The sequence below is a fragment of the Rattus norvegicus genome, chromosome 4 (assembly GCF_036323735.1).
Source record: "Rattus norvegicus strain BN/NHsdMcwi chromosome 4, GRCr8, whole genome shotgun sequence".
NCBI lineage: Eukaryota > Metazoa > Chordata > Mammalia > Rodentia > Muridae > Rattus > Rattus norvegicus.
In genome coordinates, this window is record NC_086022.1 from 57,147,139 (window position 1) to 57,173,201 (window position 26,063).

Here is a 26,063-nt window from a genome sequence, read left to right on the forward strand (position 1 = left end):
AGCCTTGTCTCTGTTTTTAATCTTAATTTTTTTCTTGGATATTTTACTTACATTTCAAATGTTATCCCCCTTCCTGGTTTCCCCTCCAGAAACCACCTATTCCATCCCCCTTCTGCCTGCCTCTATAAGGATGCTCCCCCACCCACCTACCCACTTCCTTGCACTCTACTACACTGGAGCATCAAGTCTTCACAGTACCAAGTGCCTCTCCTCCCATTGATGCCCAACAATGCCATCCACTGCTACATACACAGCTGGAGACATGGGCTGCTCCATGTGTACTCTGTGGTTGGTGGTTTAGTCCCTGGGAGCTCTGGGGGAGGGGTATCTGGTTGGTTGACATTGTTGTTCTTCCTATGGGGTTGCAAACCCCTTCAGCTCCTTCAGTCCTTTCTTTAATTCCTCCATTGGGGACCCTGTTCTCAGTCCAATGGTTGGCTGCAAACCTCTGCCTCTGTACTTGTCAGGCTCTGGCAGAGTCTCTCAGGTAACAGCTATATCAGGCTCCTGTCAACATGTACTTCTTGGCATCTGCAATATTGTCTGGGTTTGGTGACTGTATATTGGATGGATCCCCAGGTGGGGCAGTCTCTGGACGGCCTTTCCTTCCATCTCTGCTCCATATTTTGTCCCTCTATTTCCTCCTATAAGTATTTTGTTCCCCCTTCTAAGAAGGACTGAAGCGTCCACGCTTTGGTCTTCCTTCATTGAGCTTCACGTGGTCTTTAAATTTTGTCTTGGGTATTCTGAGCTTTTGGGCTAATATCCACTTATCAGTGAGTGCATACCATGTGTGTTCTTTAGTGATTGAGTTATGTTACCTCACTGAGGATGATATTTTCTAGTTCCATCAAAGTTGCTACCTTGAAAAATCCTTAAGTTCTCAGTCTCCAGCCACCAATCTCATCATTATTGCTGGGTTGCAGACTCACTTCATGATATCCCTATTGATTAGATAGCCTTCACTAATAGGACATACCATCCATCCCTTTAATAAATGCTTTCTAATTGTAACCATATGCTTATAGTTCATAGGAGCACTAGGGACATATATACTCAGGCTGTCACCATCTATATCTTAAAGACAAAGAACCCATTTAAGGAAATTTCATTATTTGACCAGTTTCACAAAGAAAGTAATGGTATGACTGGATTCCAGTTCTGGGTCTAAAGTTTGAGTTTCTGATCACTGTGAAAATGGAAAGCAGTTAAATGTGAGATGTTCACCATCACCTCAGACTTTCCTCAGCTATTGTGTCATACTTCATTAGAGGCTTACTACTATACCAAAGTTAGAGTCAGGTCACCCTCCAACCCCCAGAGAATGAGCCAATGAGGAACTTGTTTATCACCCATCCCCATGCTTACAGTCTATGACCGAAAGAGACAGGAATTCCAAGAGAAGGGATGAGTAAGGGTGTGCAAGCTGGCCCCACGTGTAATGGCTCCTGCCACCAAGTTTGATGTCATGAGTACAGTCCCTAGTTCCTCTGACCCACACATGGGTGTCACAAAATGTGGGAACATACACAATAAATAAATAAATAAATAAATAAATAAATAAATAAATAAATAAAATATAAGTGTTTTGAACACTAAAGATTAAAACAAGTAAAAGAACCTTATAAACTCCATAAATTGAGAAAGACCTAAAAACAGTAACTCCATCCATGTACCTCAATGTTAATCCTATTTTCAGAAAAGGTATAACACAATGATAACTATTTTTCATGGTTTCAAAAGAAATTAGACTTTTTAAGTCTATAGTTTAACATTACTCAGAAGACAGAGGCAGGTACAATTTTACGACCAAATTGTTCCATGATTTAATTTTTAAGATTAGTATTCTATAGTCAATTTAAATGTTCTTAATTAGAAAGAAAAAATACTTAATTTCAACGAACCCTGCCCATGTATCTTTACATATTCAGCATTATTGTTTTAGATTCACTTTTCTTAAAATGTGTACATATGTCTAGGAATTTCCTACAAAGTGTTCATTTCACCATTACTTGGTGCTGAAAGATAATCAGTGCTAAGCAAGCATTTACTTTGCAAATATAGGGTCTTTAGTTCAGATCTTAATATCCATGTGAGCCCTGAACACATGGATGAGTCTGTGTCTTAGAACCCAGCACAGGAAAAAGAGTAGTTCTTGGGCTTTCTGGCCGACAATCTAGCTGAATAGGTACGATAGAGTCTTAAGGAAAGATCTTGTTTGAAAAATGAAGGTAAAGAGAAATGGAGGAAGACCTATGACATCAACCAGAAGCCTCGATATATGCACAGCATGAAAAGACACACATTTACACAGGGCTGATGGGATGGCTCAACACATATACATGTAAACACACACACACATGAACACATGTACAACTTCACACACATATCATATACACACTAAGCACCACACACTCATACATACATGCACACATGAACACACACACACACACACCACATATATGCCAAACTTCCCAAAGACATACAAGCACACACACCACACACACACACCACACACACACTAAACATGACATATGGACAAGAACAGTTTGTGCACACATACATACATGCTAAACTCTAAAAACACATACACACGTGCACACACACATAAACAAACCAAATAGATATTAAACAAAACACAGATAGACAAACACACTCTACTACATACTATACTATGTAACATACCTTAATAACATTACTAATGAGTTCTTTATTTTATTTCAAATTGGGTAGTTATCCAAAAGGATACTATTTTCAGGATCAATAGCATGTCAAAATGCTAAACTAGGGTTTGCTTTGTCTTTGTTTGATAAGCCAACTTTAATCATAAAGAGAACATATATCATCATTTTTAAAATTACATTTTACATCAATCTATCAATATATTGACTTTGATGTTTCATTTTCTACTTATAGAAGTTAGTGAAATAGCAGGCAGTATCAATTTAATCTATAGTATAAATCACTCCAATAATGAATCTGTCAAAAAAAATGTAAAGAAAGCTCTCTTAGGGAAGCCTGTGACAGGGCAGGTTCTAAGGCCGTGGCTTTCAACCTTCTTAATTCTGTGACCCTTTAATAATGTTCCTCATTTTATGGTGACCACCAACCATTATTGTTGTTGCTACTTCATAACTGTAATTTCGCTATTGTTATAAACTGTAATCTATATAGCTTTGAGATAGAAGTTTGCCAAAGGGTATGCGAATCACAGGTTGAGAACCACTGCTCTAGATGGACATACGTTTCTTCCTCTGCTTCCATGGATTTCCTATGTACATCGATTCCCTAGTTTCAGATGCTCTTCCTTTAAAAGAATGATGTCTTTTAAATCAGCATCCTTGCCCTCATCCTCATTCAAGTGGCTTTCAAATCCCTAATATATTGTTTTTCCACAACACTTTTTCTAGAATCTTAAATCTCATTCAAAACCCTTCATTCAGTTCCTCTTTGTCTGGTGTGTCATATTTTAACACCAGAGCGTGTGTGGGATCCAGCTCAAGGGGAGGTCCCAAGGCCTGACACTATTACTGAGGTTATAGAGCCTCACAAAAAGGGACCTACCATGACTGCCCTCTGAAAGACCCAACAAGCAGCTGAAAGAGTCAGGTGCAGATATTTGCACCCAATCACAATGAAAAGAAGCTGCTGACCTCTGGTTGAATTAGGGGAAAGCTGAAAGAAGCTGACGAGAAGGGCAACCCTGTAGGAGGACTAACAGTTGTACTTAACCTGGACCCCTGAGATCTCTAAGACACTGGATCACCAACCAGGCAGCATACACCAGCTGAGATGAGGCCTCCAACACATACAGCAGAGGACTCCCAGGTCTGGGTTCAGTCAGAGAAGATGCACCCAACCCTCAAGAGACTGGAGGCCTCAGGGAGTTTAGATGTCTGGTCGTGTAGGTGATGTGGGGATATCCTCGTGGAGACAAGGGGGCAGGAAGGAGGTATGAGATGTGGAACAGTCGGAGGGTGAACCGAGAGGGGAATAAAATCTGGAGTGTAAATAAAAGAGGAAATAAATAAATAATAATATAATTTTTTCTAATATTAATCTGTGTTCGTTGACAAGAAGTGCCTTTCCATATTTTCAAATGCTTTGCATATCTATGAAAGTTGCCTTCACATAGTATTTAAGAATATATATGTATACATTGCATATGAATGTAGCAACAAATAATAAAAAAAGAGAACAAGAATTTGAAAAGGAATAAGAAGGGAAGAAGTTTGAAGAAGGGTTTGGAGGGAGAAAAGGGTAAGAAGAAATGATGCTATTATATTATGACGTCAAAAATTTTAAAAAAAAATCTAATTTAAAATTAGCTGAGATAATAAAATCCAAGATTAAAAAATGTTCTCTCATATTCTGTGTCTAGTATGTTGCCAGACATTCTAATATATCTGCAGTAAACCACAGAGATTGACTTTATATAAATTAATGTTTGTGTTTGAACCATCCTAATGTTTCATGTTAATGTCTTACCTTATTATTTTTCTAAAATAAATATTTTAATATTTAATCAGTATTGTCTTCTGATCAAATTATTTAAGTCTAATAACACCAAATATTAATTTTTATTATTAATATTATTAAATAATCTTTGCTATTTTATATTTTATTATAATATTTTAAACTTATAAGCCACTAATGAGAGTGTTAAAAAACTCTAAAGCATCTACTTAATAAAAATAACTATAAACATACTGCTCAGATGCTGAGAGAAATGTATTTTATCATATTTCCAATCTATTCTCTTTCAAGATGGTTTATTTTATACTTATTACAACCATGCAGTTTATATTTTAACGAGATGGTTTTGTGCAATATCATAAATATTAATCATATTTGACCTATTAAAAATTATATAGCATTATTAAAAATTATATGGCATTTCATAATATTGAGTTATGCCTACTTTAGGTATATTAAGCTATCTTATGCAAATCAAGTTTTTTCATAATGGGACTATAGCGTTCAGAGTCTCCCAATTATATTTTAGAATTACTCAATTAAAATCTTAAAATCAATAGGTTTTCTGAAGAAAACATTGGTACGTTTCACCTTGATTCCTGTCTCTTGCAAATATTTCTGTTTCAGTCCAGAAAGCCGAGAAGTAATGATGTAGTTGCTACTTGCTTTTTCTGTTGAAGGGCACCCTAAACTTGGTGTCAGAGAATTCAGCAATATTGATGCCTGTGTTGGCTCACATAGGTGTTGATTTACTCCTGTGTCTCCCTCCAGCTAACAAATGCTTGTCACCCAATGAAGCAACAAGATTCATAGACCAAAATGCTGCTTCTCTCTGCTCTCCAGACCCAAGAATCATCCATGACAATGAAGCATGTTCCACTTCCTTTGGAAAAGCATCAGCTGTCTGATCTGAGATTCAAGTGTCTCAAAGTTGGAATTGAGACTTTAGAGCCAAATAAGCAATATATATTATATACATGCACACATACATACATACATACATACATACACACATACATATATACATACGTGTGTGTGTGTGTGCGTGCACGCGCGCGCGTGTGTGTACTATATCTCAGCAGGTGTACCCTGGAACAAAAGAAACTGGACCCCAGCTGGTAGAGTATACTTGTGTCCTTCTGCAGATCAACTGTAGGAAAACTAAGAGCAGCTAACAGAGACAGAGACCTGGTTTTTATGCTTTTAGAACTACCTTAAATACTTCACAATCTCCTTTGAGTTTTCTGTTCTAAGTTCTTTGTATTACCTTAGCTTAGCATTATTTTTGTTACCTAACAACCAAATAATCATAATTAATACATGCTATTATGCTGGACTTTCCCAGCATAACCTGGGCTCCAGTAAAAGTAAGAGGAACGAAGAGGAATCTCTGAAATTCTATCCAATGCTTTTTATGCTAAGTATAGTTCTTTTGTTCTGGAAAAATCTTTGATTCTATACAAGATGTAGAGTATTAATATTTTATCATTTTGGAGTAAGAAATAGACATGGTTGCTTAAATTTCAAAAAATATATATGAAATCTGAACTCTTCTGCCTTTATGTTTTTCTTTTGATAGATCTTAGAGTTTTAAAAATTTATAAAAAGAACGTTTTGTTCAAATAGCTGAAATAAAAGTAACCTAAAAGGCAAGTCTTTGCCAGGTAGAGAGGAAAAGTGGCAAAACATGTGTGGAAACACGAACAGCTCCGAGGATGCCAGGATTCAGAACGTGCTTACAATACAGATCCAGGAATGAATGTTCCAGCAATGGGGGAAATCAATCTGACTAAAATCAATGAAACTACTATTGTAGCTTATGCTTTTGTTGTCAAGTGGGAATTTTTAGTTTAGTACTTTGATTAGATGCTTTGTCTTTAAATAGATGTTTGTAATAGAATAATTCACGTCTGAAACTCAGTTTGTCATCCTAAATTCTAGCATGTTCTTTACATTCTCACTCTTAAAACCCACTGTAAAATACATGAACTTTTAAACTAAGTGTGTATCTCTGAACTGCTGCTTAAGTAGCAGTACTTGATTATAGTCTCAGCTAGAACTTTTTTTTAATCTTTTATTCTTTTCTCATACATTATATCCTGATCATAGTTTCCATTCCCTCCATTCCCCCCAGTTTCCCCCTCTCCCAGGTCAACTCCTGTTTTCCTTAAAATGACCAAAGATACAAAACAAAACAAACAGGCTAACAGGCTCCCCAGGCATTCCAATGACTAACAAATGCAATAGGGCTGGATACAAATCCTCATGTTATGGCTGGACATGGAAAATCTGGAGGAGAAAAGGGGTCCTATAGAGTCAGAGACATGCCCACTCCCATTGTTGGGAGACCCACGAGAATACCAAGCTATACAACCAGTTATAAGGTATATCCAGAGGACCTGGTTCAAACCCATGCATGATTCCAGCATCCAGTTTCTTGAGCTACCTTATCACTTTGTCTTATAAAGCAAGGAAGAGTCTTCCTCCAAACCAACTGCGTGATTTCACTAATTCAAACTTAAAAAGACCAATAAACAAAACAGACCAGTATTTTCCCATACTGATGTAAATAAGAAATATCTTGGTACAGTTATTACAAAGAAGTAATTTTTCTTTGATGCAGCCACTACTCGATGTGCAAATGATCAGTACTCAATAATTTGATTCAATGGGTCAATTTGAAGAGGTCTCTCTTTAATTACTTGAAAGAATATTTTACATTTCACTGGGTCTGGGGGTAAAACTGTACAAAATTAGCAGTTCCTCGGTAAAGCTCTCTTTTAGAAAACATCTTTGAGAGCCTTGCTAGAAAGTTCCTGAAACATATTTGCTGCCATGCCATATAGGCAACTCTGTTTTTAAATGAGCACAACTGGGCTCTCAGGGAAGCAAAAACTGCCCCCAAAGAATACTTGGTATAACCAATTGCACTGATCTCATAACCAGGCCTTGACTGTCCACCTAAGTGAGAACACTGGCCATGGCCAACACGACCCATCCACGGAGATTCCATTAGTCACACAAAACTACCGATTGCTGGACTCCAGAAAAGAATTACAAATCCCAAACGTCTGTGTAAAGCATCAACTTGTGAGAGCCGGAAAAAGTACTGAGTCTACGTCTGTGGGGATAAAATGAGCACCATATAGCCACTGACCCTTTAAGGAACTTCTAAGGATGGCTAGTGGAACTAAAGGAGGCTTTGATTATCCCAACCCCTTTAACCCAGAAATTTTTATACTAAATGACCAAACTTTTTATTTGTGAATAGAATGTTTGGAGAACAGAATTGTAAAGAGAGTATAAGCAAAGTTTCTTCACCTCATATCAGTAGAAGGCAAAAGGAGGATTATCCCCATCCTTCCTGAAAACCCCTCTCATGAAACAAGCAACTGAATGCCTCGATTATATGGATGCAAAATGATCAAAGAAAAGGCTCCACTATAGTTGCAAATTCTTTTAAATAGAGTTGCTCATTTGGCTGCCAGAGGCCCATGCAAAGCCTCCTTTGAAATCTAATTTGACACAGTATTCGCTTCTGAGAGTATTTAGAATTATTTTCCATCATACAGGTTTTATTGCAGATCTCCTTTAGGTTATGATTCTGTTGAAAATGCATAATAAGCCCTTTATTATGTTTCTAAATCAGTGTTTTCTTCTTTATTAATAATCTGGTGGTATACTTCTGATGTCCCCAACTCATCCTTGTTTCAAGCCTTTCTCTTCTCTAGACTCCTATACAAACTTTATTTATAATATGACTTTCTTTTCTTTCAGCACACATTGCATTTTATATCAGTATAGTCTTATATGCCTTGATAAAACTCGTGAGTAACCAAGGTATTAATAAATTAAGATTAATATGTAGCTCAATACTGAGATTCTAAAAATGGCCAGAAACTTAAAATTTGTATCATTAACATACAAATCTGAACCCTCACAAAATACACCTTTGTGGACCATGGAGAAATTTCTTTCAAGTCTGTAGACCATTATTCTTGTATTTTCTGAAACCCAACTTGGTAACTCGTAGACTGCTGTATCTGACACAGTTCAATACTGAGTCAGAATGTTTCCCTTCGATCCAAATGAACAAGCTTTAGGACTGCCTACAAGACCATACCTGGTCTATACAAAGATGTCCCTGTTTCCTCCTTGTTTCAAGCTTCTCTCTTCGCTAAACAAAATCTCTCTTATATAAACTTTATTTATAATACGACTTTCTTTTCTTTCAGTACACATTGCATTTTATATTGGTATAAATTCTTGTGCTTACTGGGTTAATATCTTTTCTCATAAGCTCAAAGTCCTCTGACTGTTTTATCTATTCTACTTATAAGGTATTGTTAGCATCTATTAAAAGACTGAACACACATAATATATAGAAATGAGTCAAGGTATATAAAGGGGACTGAAGAACTAAGGGATCATTGGAGTCCAGAGGCAAATTGTCTTAACAGCCATTAGACATTAAGACACTCTCTAATAGTCCATAATTGTGCCATTACATTGGAGGTTAGTATAATTGAAGCTACTGGGAAGGGTTAGCTCTTGATGCATGGTTAAGATAAAAAGTAAAATTAGTAATTCACCTTTAAATTGCATTCATTGAGTGTTCCTTCAAAGCATTTCCTTTTCAAAGGTGAGCTTCAGTTATTGAGAAAAAAAATCTGCTCATTTGCATTCATCTTCCCACTTCCTAACACTGTTGGAGAAATGCAGTGTTCCCTAACTGCACATTAGAGTATATAACTTACATTGTAACAATGTTCAATGTTATAGCTGCATGAAAATTATTTCCAAACTCCCTTTAGTGTTTATATTAACAAAAGAATTAATGCTATGGAATGAGTCTAGAAATGTATGCTGGAGAAGACCGTGTCCTGTACTGAATACAGACCAAATTATTCCTTACATCGCCTGTACAAAGCGAGAGACAATGTTTCCACTTAAATTCTAAATGGGAGATGACCTTGTACTGTTTTGAGAAAGGCTGGCAGCTGAGGTCACCCGAGTGTGTTGTGTTGATAGACAGCATGGGACTGTGCATGGCCCAAAGGCATGTCCATTGTGTGGATTACATCCAAGCTGAAAGAATTGGACAGCTCAGAGCATTCTATCATTTTATTTGAAAATGATGGTCTAAGTCATGGGCACCAGCCATTACCTCTCTTATAAAAGGACAGCTCATTCAGTAACTCCACCATTTCAAACAAGCAGTTCAGCTATTCACAATCAAAGACGATGAGTTCAACATATTTGTGTTGGGTTCCTAGGACAGTCACAAAAGCAATATTTCTGATTCTACAGTAAGAAAATACCATCTATAATGTACCATAACATGATCAAATCCTTAAAGAAAGTACAAGAAAAAATAGATATAAAAATACAAGTCTTGGGTTAATAAAATAACTTCATCCATTTTCCTCATTAGCTTAGTGTTTTAAAAGCTTAATATCAGTTTAAAAACAGATTAATATAACCTCTACACTAATAGTGCCATGAGCAAAATACTTTTATATGAATCTTCTCTATTGACAGGGGTTCTGAGTGAGCCTTCTAAATGATTTCTGAAATACTGATATTTAAGTAGAATATTTTGATTGATTGAGAATTATTTTTAACTTTTGTTTCTTTCAGGAACAGATTAAGGGCAGTACAAAAATATGTTTGCAATTGAAAAGCAGGTGGAAAATTTCACACTTCTGAGCAGAATGTACTTCTTCCCATCTTTGGATTTCTATTTCGTCCAAACATCTTCTATAGATTGGAGTGTGAAGCTCCCTGTCACTTAATGTTGAGATAAAAATAAAGCTGTGACTTACCATTAAAATTCACGGCCCTGATGTAACCCAGTAGCTCTTTCCCATCGATGGTGACCATTCTTGGGCAAAGACCTATGTATCCAGGACAGAGCTCTTTGTGCATGTTATGCAGTGCATAAGCCATGGAATACACTGCATCAATTACAAATTGAACCTTTCCTTCTTGTTCATAAGATGAATCCCGTGCAATTCGCTCCAGCCCTGCAAAAAAGAAGGAAAACTATCAATGGACAATGTTGGATTTCGAACAGATCAACCTGGTGATTTCTATTTTTCACACTTAGGAAGACACAAGCACTTTTTTCAAGATGGTAGTCCTGTCCTTACAAAGCATGCTTTTTATACTTGGATATGGAAAGAGCAAAAATTATTAACTAGCAGCATGAAATATAAAAAATAATAAGAAAATAATATAAGACCATTATTTCTGTTCTCTACTTCTCAAATCACATCTTAGTCTACTTTTTGGTAATTACATAATATTTTGGTCATACTATGATCTTTTTAAAATGTGTAAAATGTAATTCCTTTCATCTACTTTTGTTTCCAGAGACACACTGTATTAGTAGGCTAATGCTGAGTTTCTTCCAATGTTATATTAATTCTTGTTTTGAACTTGCTGTATTTAGAAGAAATTTTGTAAGTATTAAATGACAAAGTTCATTTAAGTGACTCTGGATATCTTGAAAAGAATCATTCAATTTATTTTCTCTTTGAACTCGATTTTCTCTATTAACTTTCTATTAAAAAGACGTAGGTCTCTCAAAATGAATGCTAGTGGGAACAACTATACTCATGCTTAGGCATAGTTAAGGGCAATAACACGGCAGTATGTAGGTTGATGTTTATCATTTAAAGTGCAAGAGAAGCATGGAGTTTGAAGGTAAAAATAAGTTAGACATGAGCGGCAAACCAACTGTCTAATTTTGAAAGAAAGGAAACGGAGACTTTTGAAATGACAGTCACAGAGCGCATAGAACAGATTTGAAAATTTTCCATAAGTCTCAGACTGAAAACTCAGGGTTCTCATTTTCTTCTGGGAGGAAAAAATTCCAAATGTCCAGAGCTTAGGGTATGAAGAAAAGGAACAAACAAACAAACAAACAAAAAACATGAAAGACTTACAAGTTATTCAACATCACTGATCACCCTAACCTCTCCAAACTTTATTCATCAGAAATAAAAGCAATGTACTACATATTTGTCAATGGATCCCAGTAATGGGTAATAAACAATCTTTAAATACAATAAATATTTACTTACTTTCCTAACACACACACTCACACACACACACACACACACACACACACACACACACGTCTTTCAAATTTAATGGGCTATTTTAAAACGTTACCATTGGAATCTTTGTCCTTTAATAAAGTCAGTTAACATTCTTTATTCAATTTCTTTTTCACTTGGTTACTAGCCATTTTCCCTCCGTTTTCAGTCATCTCTAGCACTCTGTTCCTTTAGAGTCTATTGGCTAGTGGTCTGGACACCAAAATATGTCACAATGATAACTTCTGCATGTCCGTTTCATACATGGACGTTTTTTCATTTTTTAAGTGCCCATGCTCCAAAAGTAAGTAAGAATGTTTTTCTTCCAACCTCAGAATCTACACATACACAATACTGTAGACACTTGCACCTAGAGATAATAGAATCGAAAACATAGGCTACATAATCCAAACCACTCCACCAAATTAGTAATCAGTTAAAATCGTTTGGGAAAAATGTCTTGGAAATTAAGAATTGTAAAGCTTTTATTTTTGTCATTTGGTTGCCACACTTAACACTTTGCATTTGCTAATGCATGATCCCAAGTCAGACTCGGTCTAAAATCACATTCTTGTGTTGGATCTAAAAGAAGTACTTTCCTAAATCCTCCTTCTGAGGATATTCCGGGTTTAGGAGCATAAAGATGGAAACACAACTAACTCGCACAAAGGATACCCCCAAGGCTACAGCTTGATCGAAGTCACATTCATGCAGAATCGCCCCTCCACTTCTCCGTGTCTCTTTACGACTTGAATGCCAGAGCAGTACTACTAAGCCCATATTTTTTGTCATGTTTCCTATGATGTAAGTTTTTCAGGTCTGCCTCAAATTTACCTCCCAGAGTTTTAACCACAAAGTCTATAATTCATAAATAAATATTAAGGAAAGGCAGCTAAAATATTGGCTCCTTCTTCTTAGCCTCTTATCTGGTTACCAGCTGCTCTGGAAAGCTCTGAATTGAAGATCAAGACTTGAGAGGTATTGGAAAATGCATAGTGTTCCCTGAGGAAACAAAGGGCAGGAAAACCAGTGACAGAAAACTGGAAAAGAAAGAAATCTGCCTACAATTGACTGACTTATGGATGGTGATTTGGATTCACTGAACTTGAAAAACCAATATGAGATTCAATAGGCATGAAGTGGTTGCTCCCAAGCTCACTCAGCTTTATAGGTCCAGACTCTCAGTGATACCCTAGTTTTGCTGGACTCAAATCTGAGGCGATGAAGACAGGAAGGGGTTTGCAGCACCATAGGAAGAACAATATAAGCAACCAGAGTCGCCAGAGCTCCCAGGAACTAAACAACCAACCAATGAGTACACATGGAGAGACCCATGATTCCAGCCACATACATAGCAGAGGATGGCATTGTCCAGCATCAATAGGAGGTAAAGCCCTTGGTCCTGTGAAGGTTCGTTTCTCCAGTGTAGGGAAATGTCAGGGCATTAAGGTTGGAGTGGATAGGTGGGAGTGGGGGCATCCTCTTAGAAGCAGGAGGAGGGGATATGGCAGAAGGGGGAAAGGGGATAACATTTGAAATGTAAATACATAAAATATATGAGAAAAATAAAATTTAAAAAAATCCAATAAAAGAAAAAAAGAAAAATCATAATAAAAAGAAAAGAAGAAGAATCTGTTATTTCAAAAGCTACCCCAGGAAACTGTGACATTGCCAGGCTGGTCTAGGGACTTGTCTCTTGGGAGCCACTACTCCCTAACTGAATTAGAAATAGAAATTGATCCAGAGTTTTTTATGGGTTTGCAGTATATAGAGAATCATTTCATGAGAGTGCAGCCAGAAGAGTATCTAATCAACTCCTCCCCACACCCCTTTGCTCATCAGATAAAGCACTGAGGGCTGTGCCCTCACCACTCAGTCTGGTGCAGAGTACCGTTCCAGATCTCCAGTGGATATTAATAGTCACAGATAGTCAAGAAGTCTCTCTAAGGAAATATGGTAGTATTCACCTGTAACTTACATTCTTGAAAAAAAAATCTAATACCCAACATAAGCCAAAACCTGCACAGACAAGACATTACACTTCATTGTTTCGGAAATAAAGCTGACAGAAATATGTCACACGTGTTTTCTATAGATGAATTTAAAATGCCTTTGGTTTATGACTGGCTCCATCTTCATTTGTAAAATGTGTAGATAAAGATAGATAATTGTATATAACTCTCCGTTCTATAAATTTTAGACATTCTCTCATGTCTTTAGTCATAGAGGGAGGCCTAGAACTGGTTTCAAGCAGAAGCCAGAAAAACATGAATGATCCATTCTTAAGAAAATGTGAGGAAGTAAATATTTTTCTCTTTACAAGGTGGAAACAGAAAGTACAAGAGGAGGAGGGGAAACAGAAACAGAGGTGGTGGGCATGAGGAAAAAGGTCAAAGGCCCAGACACGCAGAGAGCCGAGGGAGTGTTGTCAGTAGGAATGTGTCTTCCTCCAGACGAAGCTGTGCGTACTGGGCTCAGCACATTTCTTTTTTTTTTCTTTTTCTTTTTCTTTTTTTTTTTTTTTTTTCGGAGCTGGGGACCGAACTCAGGGCCTTGTGCTTGCTAGGCAAGCGCTCTACCACTGAGCTAAATCCCCAACCCCTTCAGCACATTTCTCTACAGAACATCGTCCCCTGTCCCCTTTTTCCTCCCTCCTCCTTATTCCCCCTTTGCAATGTTTCAATGTTCTTGTTTTCTTTTTCTTTTGTTGACTTTAAGGGAAAGGAGTAATGGGAGGATTTCTTTGTCCATTACTACAGGCTGACCGTGGCTACAAACCTTACAACAGGCAGAAAGCGCTTAAGCCAAACGACTTTAATGCATTACTGGCCATGAGAAATGCCGGCATTTTGAAATTTCCCATCACCAAAGAAATATATTTCAAAGTTGTACTTACATGAATATGTTTACTTTTTCATTGGTTAGCATTTGTAGTGCATACCTATAATCCCAATATGTAGAAGGTTAAAGCATCAGGGTTACAAGTTCAAGGACAGTATGAAATACAGTGTCTCATGGAGTAAGCAGGGTCTGAGGAGATCCAATGGTTGTTAAATGGCCTTCTGCGCAAGCCAAGGAACTGAAGTTGGATTCCCAGCAGCCACCTGTGACACATAACGGTAATCCCAGTGCTGTGGAACAGAGTTAGAAGAAAAAAAAATTCTAGAGTTTGCTAGGCATCCAGCCTACATGAACCAGTGGACTCCACACTCAGTGACAGAATCTGTCTCAAGAAACTATGGTAGAAAGTGTAGGAGATCTGAAGTCACCCTTGGTCTCCACGTATGCATAAGAATATATATATATATACTAGCAGCATTCCAGCTTTAAAGTATGATTGCCTGGAAGGTGTTTATTGTAGACATGAGGAAAAAATAGGCAAGGCAATTGGAAGAGTTCAAGGCAGAGAGAGAAAGTAGTAGAGTGACCGTGGTGAGCAGGTTGGGCCTGGTTACGAGAGAAGCAGGAGCAGAGTAGGGAGAAAGAAGGAAGGGGAATAGAGAGAGGACCAAGAGGGGCAAGAAAGAGAGCCAACAGAGCATATAGCCAAAGTAACAGGGAATGAGAAGCTAGGGGGAGGTGCTAATAGGCACTAAAGATAGTCTTTCGTCCCTTGTGCCAATGGTAAGGGAAATAACTCCTTTGGAAGACGAAAATGACTTCACAAGTTCTTATAGAATGTTGGCTTTGTAAAGACTATACATGGACTGACCCTGGACTCTGACCTCATAGGTAGCAATGAATATCCTAGTAAGAGCACCAGTGGAAGGGGAAGCCCTTGGTCCTGCTAAGACTGAACCCCCAGTGAATGTGATTGTTGGGGGGAGGGCGGCAATGGGGGGAGAATGGGGAGGGGAACACCCATAAAGAAGGGGAGGGGGAGGGGTTAGGGGAATGTTGGCCCGGAAACCAGGAAAGGGAATAACACTCGAAATGTAAATAAGAAATACTCAAGTTAATAAAAAAATTAATAAAAAAAGAAATATATATGTGTAATATATTTAAATATGCTTGCAATCACAAGCGTATTTAATTTAATAAAATAATAAATTAAATTAATTTTAAGTATCTTAAAAAAAAAGAATGTTGGCTTTGCCTAACTGCCAGACTTTGGGATGGTGGAGTTTCCTCTGGATCTGACCCATTGCTGTGCATGAAAGCCATGCACACACACAAATGTATGCACATACACAAAACAAAATAAATCCAGTTTTAAAATATCCCCATACTTTCTGTAAACAATGTTTTGCGATTTTGTTTTAAAGCACTGAAAGCTCTGTTAGTCTATAGAGAAATCCCCATTCTCTGCAAATTAACTGATATGCACGGTCTTGACAAATGGATATAGAGGCACTGAGAGGCAAAGTAGACTTGCTGTCCATTGTTCATTCTTTTGATGTGATCCAGTGAAATACGGCCCATGTGTAATGAATCCCTCTGCATTCATATGTGTCCGAGAATCTTATTAAATATACTTGCTTGGATTTTCACTATTCCAACTGTTTATGTCCTTAGCCAGAAGTCAGACTTAGTTAGTGTGAGTACAAAGTGATAACATCCAAGCTTACATTGTTTGTCTTGTTAACTTTTTTGAGAGGTGGTGAGCTCAAAATAGGGTCTCTTATATAGTTCAGGTACGTAATTCAGTCCCAGAATTACAGTTGGACCCTTCTTCTGGTCCTTCTTCACCTCTTAAAACAAAAGTCGAGAAGGCTGCCCACTCACAAGTAGCCTCCTGTGAATAGGCAGGCACGATAAAGCATTCTCTTGTCGTCAGCAGAATAACATGGTACTAAACGGACTGAAATACATCTCAAAATCTGGAAAAATAAATAGCTTATTTCTTCTCTGGCTGTTTGGATGCTGCATTTTTTCGGTTAACGTGTGACTCTCATGGCAATGTTTAAGATTTTATAGTCACTTGTGTCTGTTCTTCCCTTCCTAGCTGATGCTCTCGTGCATGTAGAGTTTAGAAATCTGACAGTGACTCACAAGCTTAATTGGCTATAAAATTTCATTATGCTATAGTTTCTAAAGTTAGCATTAATGTATTACTTTAAAGCACTAAATATTGTCAAAGGCTGTCAGCCATCCATTTGAAATGTCACTGTAAAGTTGTAATGTGTTTCAGTGCCTGGCTTAAAATTAACCACATAGAGCAACAAAGCTCTCTCACACGATGGGAGATGATGTCAGCCTCACAAACTATCCAGCAAGATTGATGCTTTCAGTAATGAAATCTCAGACTTCTGAGTCCACATTTGTATTCCTGGAGAATACCGAATGTCTGTGGGTCCAAATAATAACACCCAAACCCAAGACCAGGTATCTCACACTCTTTGCTTTATCATCTTCTGTTAAAAAATCACTTTTATTGAAAATAATTTTCAGTAAAAATTATTTCTATTTTATTAGAAACATATTTATCTTAATGAAAATGTATATATTTTCATCTTGGTTTCTCCCCCCATCTCCTCCCAGATACTGCCTACCTCCCCATCCACGCAAGCCCACGCCTTTTCTTTTTTCTGTTTTTAGAAATCAATCAGGCAAACGAACAAAAAGAATTTAAAAGAAAACGCTGTAAAACACGACTGACATCCTCTTGTAAAGGAAAAGTTAGTTCTTCTCCAGCAGAGTCTCCCGCTTATTGCTTCTTTGTAACAGAAAACAAAAAATCAGCTCAAATTTACAAAATGCTGGTGTATGTTAAACTTGAGTTCCTGTGACAAACTGGGCAGGAATTTGGTTTGGGGATAGACATTTGTTGTTGCACAGTTTTGCTTTCTATGCATCTTGCACTTTTCAGGATAGAGTTCAGCTTAGTAAAATTGGAATTTCAGAGGGTTGTGTTCATTTTCCTGAATTTAGACATGCAATGCTTCAATATATTACAGAATAAACAGTGTTCCCAACAAGGCAAAAAGGTAAATGCAATCGGACAGGAGAAAGAAAGCCTATCAGTTGTTTTACTCAAAGAAAACCAAACACCTAGAGGTTTGCATTTTATTTTTATTATTATTACTGTCTTCACTGGGCTGGTGATCATCTCAGACTCTAAATTTGTATGTTTAAAAAAGTTCTTTTCTAACATTCCTCCCTGGTGTCTTCTTAAGTATGCAGCAAGTGTTTTAAATAATTAAACCATTTCCTCAAAGTTGCTGCTGAGAGAATGATGAGGGGGAAGCAAGAGCCTGCCATGAATAAATGCATGGGGGAGAGAACTGAAAACGCACAGCCCTTACTGTGGCTAGCACAATGAGGAGAGTAGGTCATCTCGTACTGGGTGTGCACGCAGTTCTGAGATTCAGTAGACGGAACATTGGGGGAACATTGGAAAGAGACAAAGGAATGTCTGCCGAGCACTAAGATACACATAAGGAGTATGAGACCACACACCGCAGAGGGATGAAAACTTGATCCCTACGCTTCGGCAGAAAAACAAGCTACAAAAGAGAGCAGTCAGCTATGGGAGATGCACCAATAGGCAGTCCCCATGAAGAATGGCCTTGAGCACATTCCGGAAACTCGCTAAGCCTGGACCTTAGGCTGGCAAAGCTATTCTTCAACTATGACCTCTGTGCTAGGGTTGCCCCTTCTCTCAGTCTTGTCTGTTGCTACTGCCCACTCCATCTGGTCAACCAGAAGGTTTTCGCATTTACTGTGGCCTCCAAACTACTCAACTTTTCACTGAGTAAGCATTCACTCTGGCTCAGGTGCTTACAAAGGTCACAAAACCTCGTTAGTTGGAAGTTTTTCCTGGATTTACCAGCTTAGAGTAGATCACAGAACATTGTAAATGCTTGATTTAAATACTAACTAATGCCGGTCCAGGATTTGGCTTTTCCTTTTCTGATTTAGTGTTTAGCACACCACCGCTAGGCCTGTGACTGGCATTCCTGAGCTGTAATTAGAGACGGGCTGGACTTTTTCTTTAATGGAAGCACAAGAACAAGATTTCAAGAATATGAGTTTTAAAGAAATACTGATGAATAACATCAAATCTGAAAAAGAACAAAACGTATTTCAAAATAAACTACATAGGTGCTATACATCTCTGCAATATTTTAAGCATTTTTCCTGAAGCATAACAATATTGCCTGCAAATTTCAACTACGCACTTGACATAAAACTGGAAAAATGGCAGGGAAAAAAAAAGTAAATGTTTGTGAGAAGACTCAAAACCAACCAGACTGTATAAAAAGATTATTCATAAAGCTGTACCACAGTAGCCTAGTGAGTATGTATATCTGTTATGTCTCCATGGGAGATAATATCAAACCATAAAAGAATTTCCACCGAAGATTCTGTTTCCCGGATTCTGCAGCAGGCTTGGCAGGAACCTGTAAACAGATGTATTGGACTAATGAAGTAATTTGAACCTCTACCTTAGCCATTTACAAGGGGCGGAGGAAATAAGAAGATGGCGGTCCTTTGCTGAGAATCATCTGTCCTCTGCCTTCTGTAATTTAACAGTAAGTAGCTGGAACCGAGGGCTCCCTAGCTCCAGCAGACAGACACACCAGGAGACACTTGTAAATCAGCCACTGAAGAGCTCTCTAGTCTACAATAACTCTTTCCTTTGTGTCTGGCAGGAAATGGAAAGTGCTTCAGGCAGGTGCCAGGTGTCCCCTTCAGGTGTTGAAATTTCCAGCAATGCCCCAGGGTGTCTAAGGCACTGCAAAACCTCAGGTAAGTGGCAAATAAGACTAAGAGTGTATCTTCGGGCAAAACACCCAGCTTAAAAGAAAAGACTTTGAGAAGACTAACTTATTTTATACCTAGATTCCCCAAGTCCCCAAACAAAGAAAAGGCTGCTTGATTAATTCCAGTCATTTGCATTTTTCTACATAATTATCTATCTTAGATCATGCATGTAGGAGACAAATTTTGGTTTGAAAGTTCGTATGAGAGTGTTGATGAATAATGAAGTTTTCCCGCTTCAAAGCATATTAAAGATACTTTCTCTATGGTCAAAATCCAAATTTTCCTTCAGAATTCCCATTTCAACAGATAGGTGGAGTGGGTACATCCTCTTGGAGATGGGAGGAGGGGGAGGAGCTATGGGATGTGGAGGTCAGGGGCAGACCTGAGGGGGAGGAAGTCTGGACTATAAAAAAGTATTAAAGAATAAAAATAAATACATTTTTAAAAGTAAAACCTAATGCTACTTTAACCCAGCATCTTATAGTCTTCAGACCCTATGACTTGGCTTTGTAGCCCCACTCCCTCAATTGCAAAAGTATCGTGTTGTACAGGTAGAAATTCAAAACATAGTAGCTGAAGAGGATCCCTTCAGAGGAGAGTAAAGAGCATCCCTCAGCCTGCTCTCCTGCCACCATTTGTATAGACTGGTCTGCTGCCTTACTGCATTTCTTTGCCTCTTTCTTTAAAAACATTAAAGTGATGTATTCTTTTTAATATGCTGCATTCACTTCACTTACAGGGGGAATTTCCTTTTATTGCAGCAAAGTATGGCTTTAATACTGGCTTTAATCTTTAATTAAGATTCTTGTATAACCTTCCATCATTGAGCAGATTTGAAATTTTTTTTGCATGTAATTCTTGGCTCTCAATGTGACGTCTAGGACAATGCCATCTGTGTGTGGGAGAAGGGCACATCCCAATTTGGATTATCAATAGGGAGCCAATGGTATTGGTCGCATGTGTATTCTTTTTTCTATCACTTTATATGAAGTTATATTTAATATGCATCAAAATGATAGATAGATAGATAGATAGATAGATAGATAGATAGATAGATAGATGACAGGCAGACAAATAGATATAGCCAAAGTTTCTGCCTGAAGCCATTTGTCTCTTCATATGCCAATAATCCATCTTTAATAGTTACTGTGGTTTCATGGAGTTTGAATATTAGCTCACTGGCCATATCACACTATCTTTACTAACCCTATACTGCATTAAAAATGTGAAGCTTTTATTAGGATTCCATCAATTTCTACTTGTTAATTACAGAAGATTTGACATAGCAATCACATTAATTTCTTATCTGCAAACATGGGATTTTCTCTTTACTAAAATATTTGTTCAGAATATTTAGTAAATCTATGCCATGCATATATTTGATTTTAAGTTGACTTCTTGTGATATATTTTTTTCATCTTATGAAATAAGAGTTTTACAAGTGATTTTACTTCGATGTTCTTGGAGTAATTCATTCATTTCAGTTCAGTTTTATTGCTCAACACCATTTTCCCTCCCATTTAAGACATATACATCCTAGAAGGCCTTAGATTTAAGTCCCATCTCTTCCACACATGAAAAAGGCAAAAAAGATGGGGTTCTTGGAACAGATAGATCAAGATGGACACTTCCTCAGAGGCTCTTATCCCTTATTTATAAAATTGCATTTTACTACTTATGTTACATGCTGTTTGTGACAATTCAATACAATAGTGTAAGCTATCTGATATCACATCATGACTTGATATATGAGGTCATCAAATGTTTAAGCATCTATAATGCCCAACACCGTCCAAATCACACAAATGTAATAAGTCACCAAAGAAGTCAAACTTGGGATAGACACTCATCCATTTGCTCAACAAGCAAGACCTGACATCCGCATTGCATCTCATCATCCATGATTCAAATCTTAGGACTGCCACTTCCTTATTACATAGTTTTGTGTTCCTTAGTTATTTTCCTTTGTCTCAGTTTTCTTATCTGTAAAATGGGGGTATTATGCTGATGTATTAATTAAATATTATGAAGAATATGCTGGAAATATGTTAGCCACTATATTAAAGAATGCTATTACCCATTTTTGTGATTCTGTGTGTGTGTGTGCATATGTCTCCTCCTCTCTCTGTCTCTGTCTCTGTCTCTCTCTTCCTTCCTTCCTCCCTCCCTTCACTATATCTTACTTGTAATCCAGACTAGTCTAAAACTTGAGGTCTTCCTCTTTCTCTCAAGTCCTGAGAATATATGTATAAGCTATCATAACTTACAAGATATTATCATTTTAATATCATTATTCTGTTTTGAGATTGGTTAAGTTGTGGGATGTGATATTAATAAAAAAAAAAACTTACTGGGTTGGGGATTTAGCTCAGTGGTAGAGCACTTGCCTAGGAAGCGCAAGGCCCTGGGTTCGGTCCCCAGCTCCGGAAAAAAAAAAAAAAAAAACTTACTAGTCCCTGATGCCATAGAAAAACACAAAGACTTAGATCTAAGCAACCCATGAAAGTTACTTAGTGGGATGCGGACAGATGAGAACAAGGGGGTCGGGGGAGGTATTCACAGTGGCAAAGCCCCAGAAGTGGGAGTGCAGAAGAATTTGAGGAACTGAATAGAGTTTATGAGGCTGAATAGAGAAAGCAAGGCTATGTTTAGTGAGGTCTAAGAAGAGGTTGGACCAGATAGGAGTACTAGTTGACTACCTAGATTAAATTAACCTTCTCCCTTATAACACTGGAAAAGAAGAGAATGATAGAATGACTAGAGTTACATTTTTTAAAAAAGCCCATGGTAGGGAGAACATGGAGAAAGTTCTGCATTGAAAACAGAGTTGGGATTCTGACCTTGTTGTGAGTATCACATTGTCAGCCAAGAAAAGAATTACTGTAAAAATATAAATTCATTCAATGATGGAAGGTTACACAAGAATTTAAAGATTAAATACAATGTTCTAAACCATACTTCCTATTGTCTTGGCAACAACCTGGATAATTTGGAACTTTGAGACCCATTTGGCCAGCAATTCAATTGGATGAAACCCAGTCACCATACTGGAAACTTTGTTTGATGTCAAGAGATGGCCAGTAGCGACTACATCTCTCTCATTATTTATGCACAAATAATTGAACCTAGAGAGGGCAAGCTGGTTCCTACATAGAACCTTCATCCCTGAATTCTAGTGCCTTTGGTACCAGTGCTCTTCAGGATACCAAAAGAGAAACATAAATACCAACCCAGCCACAAAACCTTTGACCTACAAGATGATGCCCTGCCAACAAGACATGCTAGGGCAATGGGTAACATAACTTATGGGAATAGCCAATTAATGTCTGATTTGAGTTAGGTCCAATCCTCCAACTAGAACCCATATCCAACACTGCCTGAATGACCAAAAATCAGAGACTAGATAGCCCGGAGCTTATTTATTTTTAAAAATAAATAATGCTGGTCTAAAAGAATAAAATGACTCACAATGATATTCTTCTATATTCATAGATCAGTGGCTTCTTAGCTAACACGAGAGAAGTTTTCTCCTGCAGTAGATAGGGATAAATACAGAGACTTACAGTCAAACATTAGGTAGAAAATAAGACCTTGGAACACAGGGCTCTAAATGAGATTTCTCTATCAAACCCCTCCCTTAGAGCTCAGAGAAACCTGCAGAACAAGTTTAAGAGCCAAAGGAGTTAGAGGACACCCGAATAACAAGCCTTTTTTGTTCTGACCAAAGCTCATACGAGCTCACAGAAACTGACGCAGCAAGTATAGAGCCAACGCTAGTCTGTACTTTCATGGAACCTCTGAATGTTCGAACAAGTAGATCTCTTATTCTTGTGACTTCTCTTGGGACTCTTTTCCTTATGTTGCTTTGCCATGTCCAACTTCAATGGGGTGGGTTTGTTTTGTCTTATTATAGTTTATTTCATTGAAAAAATAACTTTTATTACTGAAAGAAAAATCACACTTCCCTGCAATATAGATAAATTTTACCTGTGAATGCAATATATTTAAAAGAATGTATGGAAAGAGCGGTCCATTAAGATGTGATTATACAGGTCAGACAGAAGCATCACATGCCATGGAGCTAGGTGATAGTAAAGATGAAAATATGTGGATCTATTTTAAATATGTCTGCAGACAAGGTCCACCAGATTTCTACTGAAGCTGGAGTAGAGGCTAACCCTAAAAGTGTTGTCCAGCTCTCTGGTATTTTTGCCTACACAGACGTAGATGCTCTTCAGTGAAACAGGTAACACTCTCCAGGCTAGAAATGTAACTTTCCATAGATAGCTACATCATTGCCTATTGGGCAATCAACATGTATCTCTGAACCATTAAGATATATCTTGAGAATATTACTAGTTCTCATCGCCCCCAAGCTGTGTCTGCTCAATTAGCATAATGAAACTGTATCCGTTTCATTTTTGTGTTCCAGGTCAAATTTCAAACATGTATTATGATTTATTTTGTTACTGAAAATTTGAAGATGGCCTAGGAGCATCTAACACTGAATTACCATTCGTAACTGATGTCATTGATTCTGTTCAGGGAGTTTCCAGAAGCCACACTTCTGAAAATACAACTCTCTACCTTTATTGTAGTTCAGCTGCCCTAGTTCTCTACACTCTCAATCTTAAACTTAAATCTCAATTTAAATTGTTCCAATAGAGGGTAATATATTGTAGAATATGCTAGGAGACCCTAATACCTGTAATCAATAAGAACTGTCCATGCTGTATGACACTGAAAATCATCATAGAGGAAGGAGGGGAGAGAGCTCTGTGGACAATAGCTCTTGCTGTGTAAACATGAAGACATAAGTTCAAAACCAGAGAACCAATAAAAGCTAAGGGTGGCCACATGTGTCTGTTCCCCACTGCTGGGAGTTATGGAGCTTACTAACTGTTAGCCTAGTAAAGCAAACAAACAAAGAACAAGGCCCAGGTTTAGTGAAAATTGTATCCCAAGGAAGTAAAGTAGAGAAACATAAAGGAGGACCATTGACATCTTCTTTAGCTATGTATGTATGTATGGCATGCACACATACTGGTATGTATAAACACACACACACACACACACACACACACACACACACACATCTTTTCTTTTAAGCTTTATGGCATGACCTACGGATGGTTCTTGACGTCAGCAAAATATTGGATCAAAACAGTATAGTTTGAAGTAGAGATGTGAAACATATTACAAATGGTATCATGAAGAAATGTTCCTGAAATTTGCAGTTAAGGGGAGGTCTTAGCACGTGTTTCTGCACACAATAATTTAGTAATCTAGAGTATAGTCAGAAAAGTTCAAAACTCACAAACCTATTTCAATTCTTATTTTTCAAACTCGGTGACTTTCCCCCCAGGTGCAGTAGGTTATGAAAAGATAGAGCTAGGCATTGACCCAATACTGAATTGAATGACTCTGCCTACTTCCCTCCCATGTGTTCCACTGAGGATGAGTAACGCTTAAAGTATTTGCTAAATAGGCTTGCTCATAAAAATAATGTCAAAGAAATGACAGGAAGAAATGAGAACAGGAAGATGGCAAAGTTGTCTGAATGCAGAGGGGACTAAATCCACGGAAACAACGAAGACTCATGGTTTTGTGGAAATGGAAGGCACGACCTTTTGTAGCGGAAACTAAATATATTAGAAGAGATCGAGCAGCTTAAGTTAAGATGCAAGCACGTGAAGGATGACGTCACGGCATCCGTGTGGCACCACTGCCAGATGCAAGCACGTGAAGGATGACGTCACGGCATCCGTGTGGCACTCACTGCCAGATGCAAGCACGTGAAGCATGACGTCACGGCATCCGTGCAGCACTCACTGCCACGTGAGAACCAGAAACCATGTGGACTGTGCACAGTTCCCCTGCATGACTGACTTGCTCTTTCACTTTTCTCGCCCAATTTTAGGGGTCACAGAGCAGGTGTGGGTATAATGCCAATGGCTGATTAAAGCAGGTCACAATCTGTCTGGGAGAACTTCGGGGCCATCCTTCATGAGGACAGGGACTAGACAAGATGACCTCCGTTGTTGCTGTTCAATTAATCCAATCAGCCTCTGCTTCTGTCAGACACCTTCAGGGATGCGAACTGTACTCCTTCCAAGTCCTCAGCTGGACTCAGCAAACACAGGGGTTTCCACCTGTGTTTACTGGAAATGTGAGAGTCATCTTTCACTCACCATTTTTTGGATATTTTGCATCACAACAATAAAAGAAAAAAAAACACATTTTAAAACAGAAGTGAATCATCTAAGTTTGTATTATGTGATCTAGAGAACTGGGGCATCTTTTTTTTTGGTTCTTTTTTTCGGATCTGGGGACCGAACCCAGGGCCTTGCGCTTCCTAGGCAAGCGCTCTACCACTGAGCTAAATCCCCAACCCTGAACTGGGGCATCTTAAGTTAAAGGCATTGTTTGGAAACCAACGAATCTAGATCTTGCTGAAGAAGGGGATATAAATAAAGTTTTCCCAATTAGTTCCCTGTTCTTTTACTTTAATATTCTATGGCATGCTCCACTCCGGAAAAATAATCATATATTAAAGGGAAACTGGAAAAATATTAGTCAAATAACTAAATATATATGCAACTTTTTGATAACTGTTAAATAAAGGTTTCAAAATGTTGGAGCTAGAGCAAGTTTGTACTTTATTTGCATCCAGAAGGACAAGAAGGATATATTTACCTCTCTATAGTAGAGGATACAGATCACCTGAGACTAACCACATTAGACAGTGTTGAAACAACAGATCCAAGATGAGGTAAA

At 37.9% G+C, this 26,063-nt stretch overlaps 1 protein-coding gene across 5 annotated transcripts in view; it reads right to left on the minus strand.

The window, feature by feature from the left end:
- The window catches only part of Grm8 (glutamate metabotropic receptor 8), a 925,705-nt gene that overhangs the window by 375,892 nt on the left and 523,750 nt on the right, over positions 1 to 26,063 (minus strand). For all 5 annotated transcript variants that reach the window (XM_017592855.3, XM_017592857.3, XM_017592856.3 and 2 more), the window contains 1 exon segment: positions 10,302 to 10,502. In XM_017592855.3, coding sequence (XP_017448344.1) covers positions 10,302 to 10,502 — 201 coding nt within the window.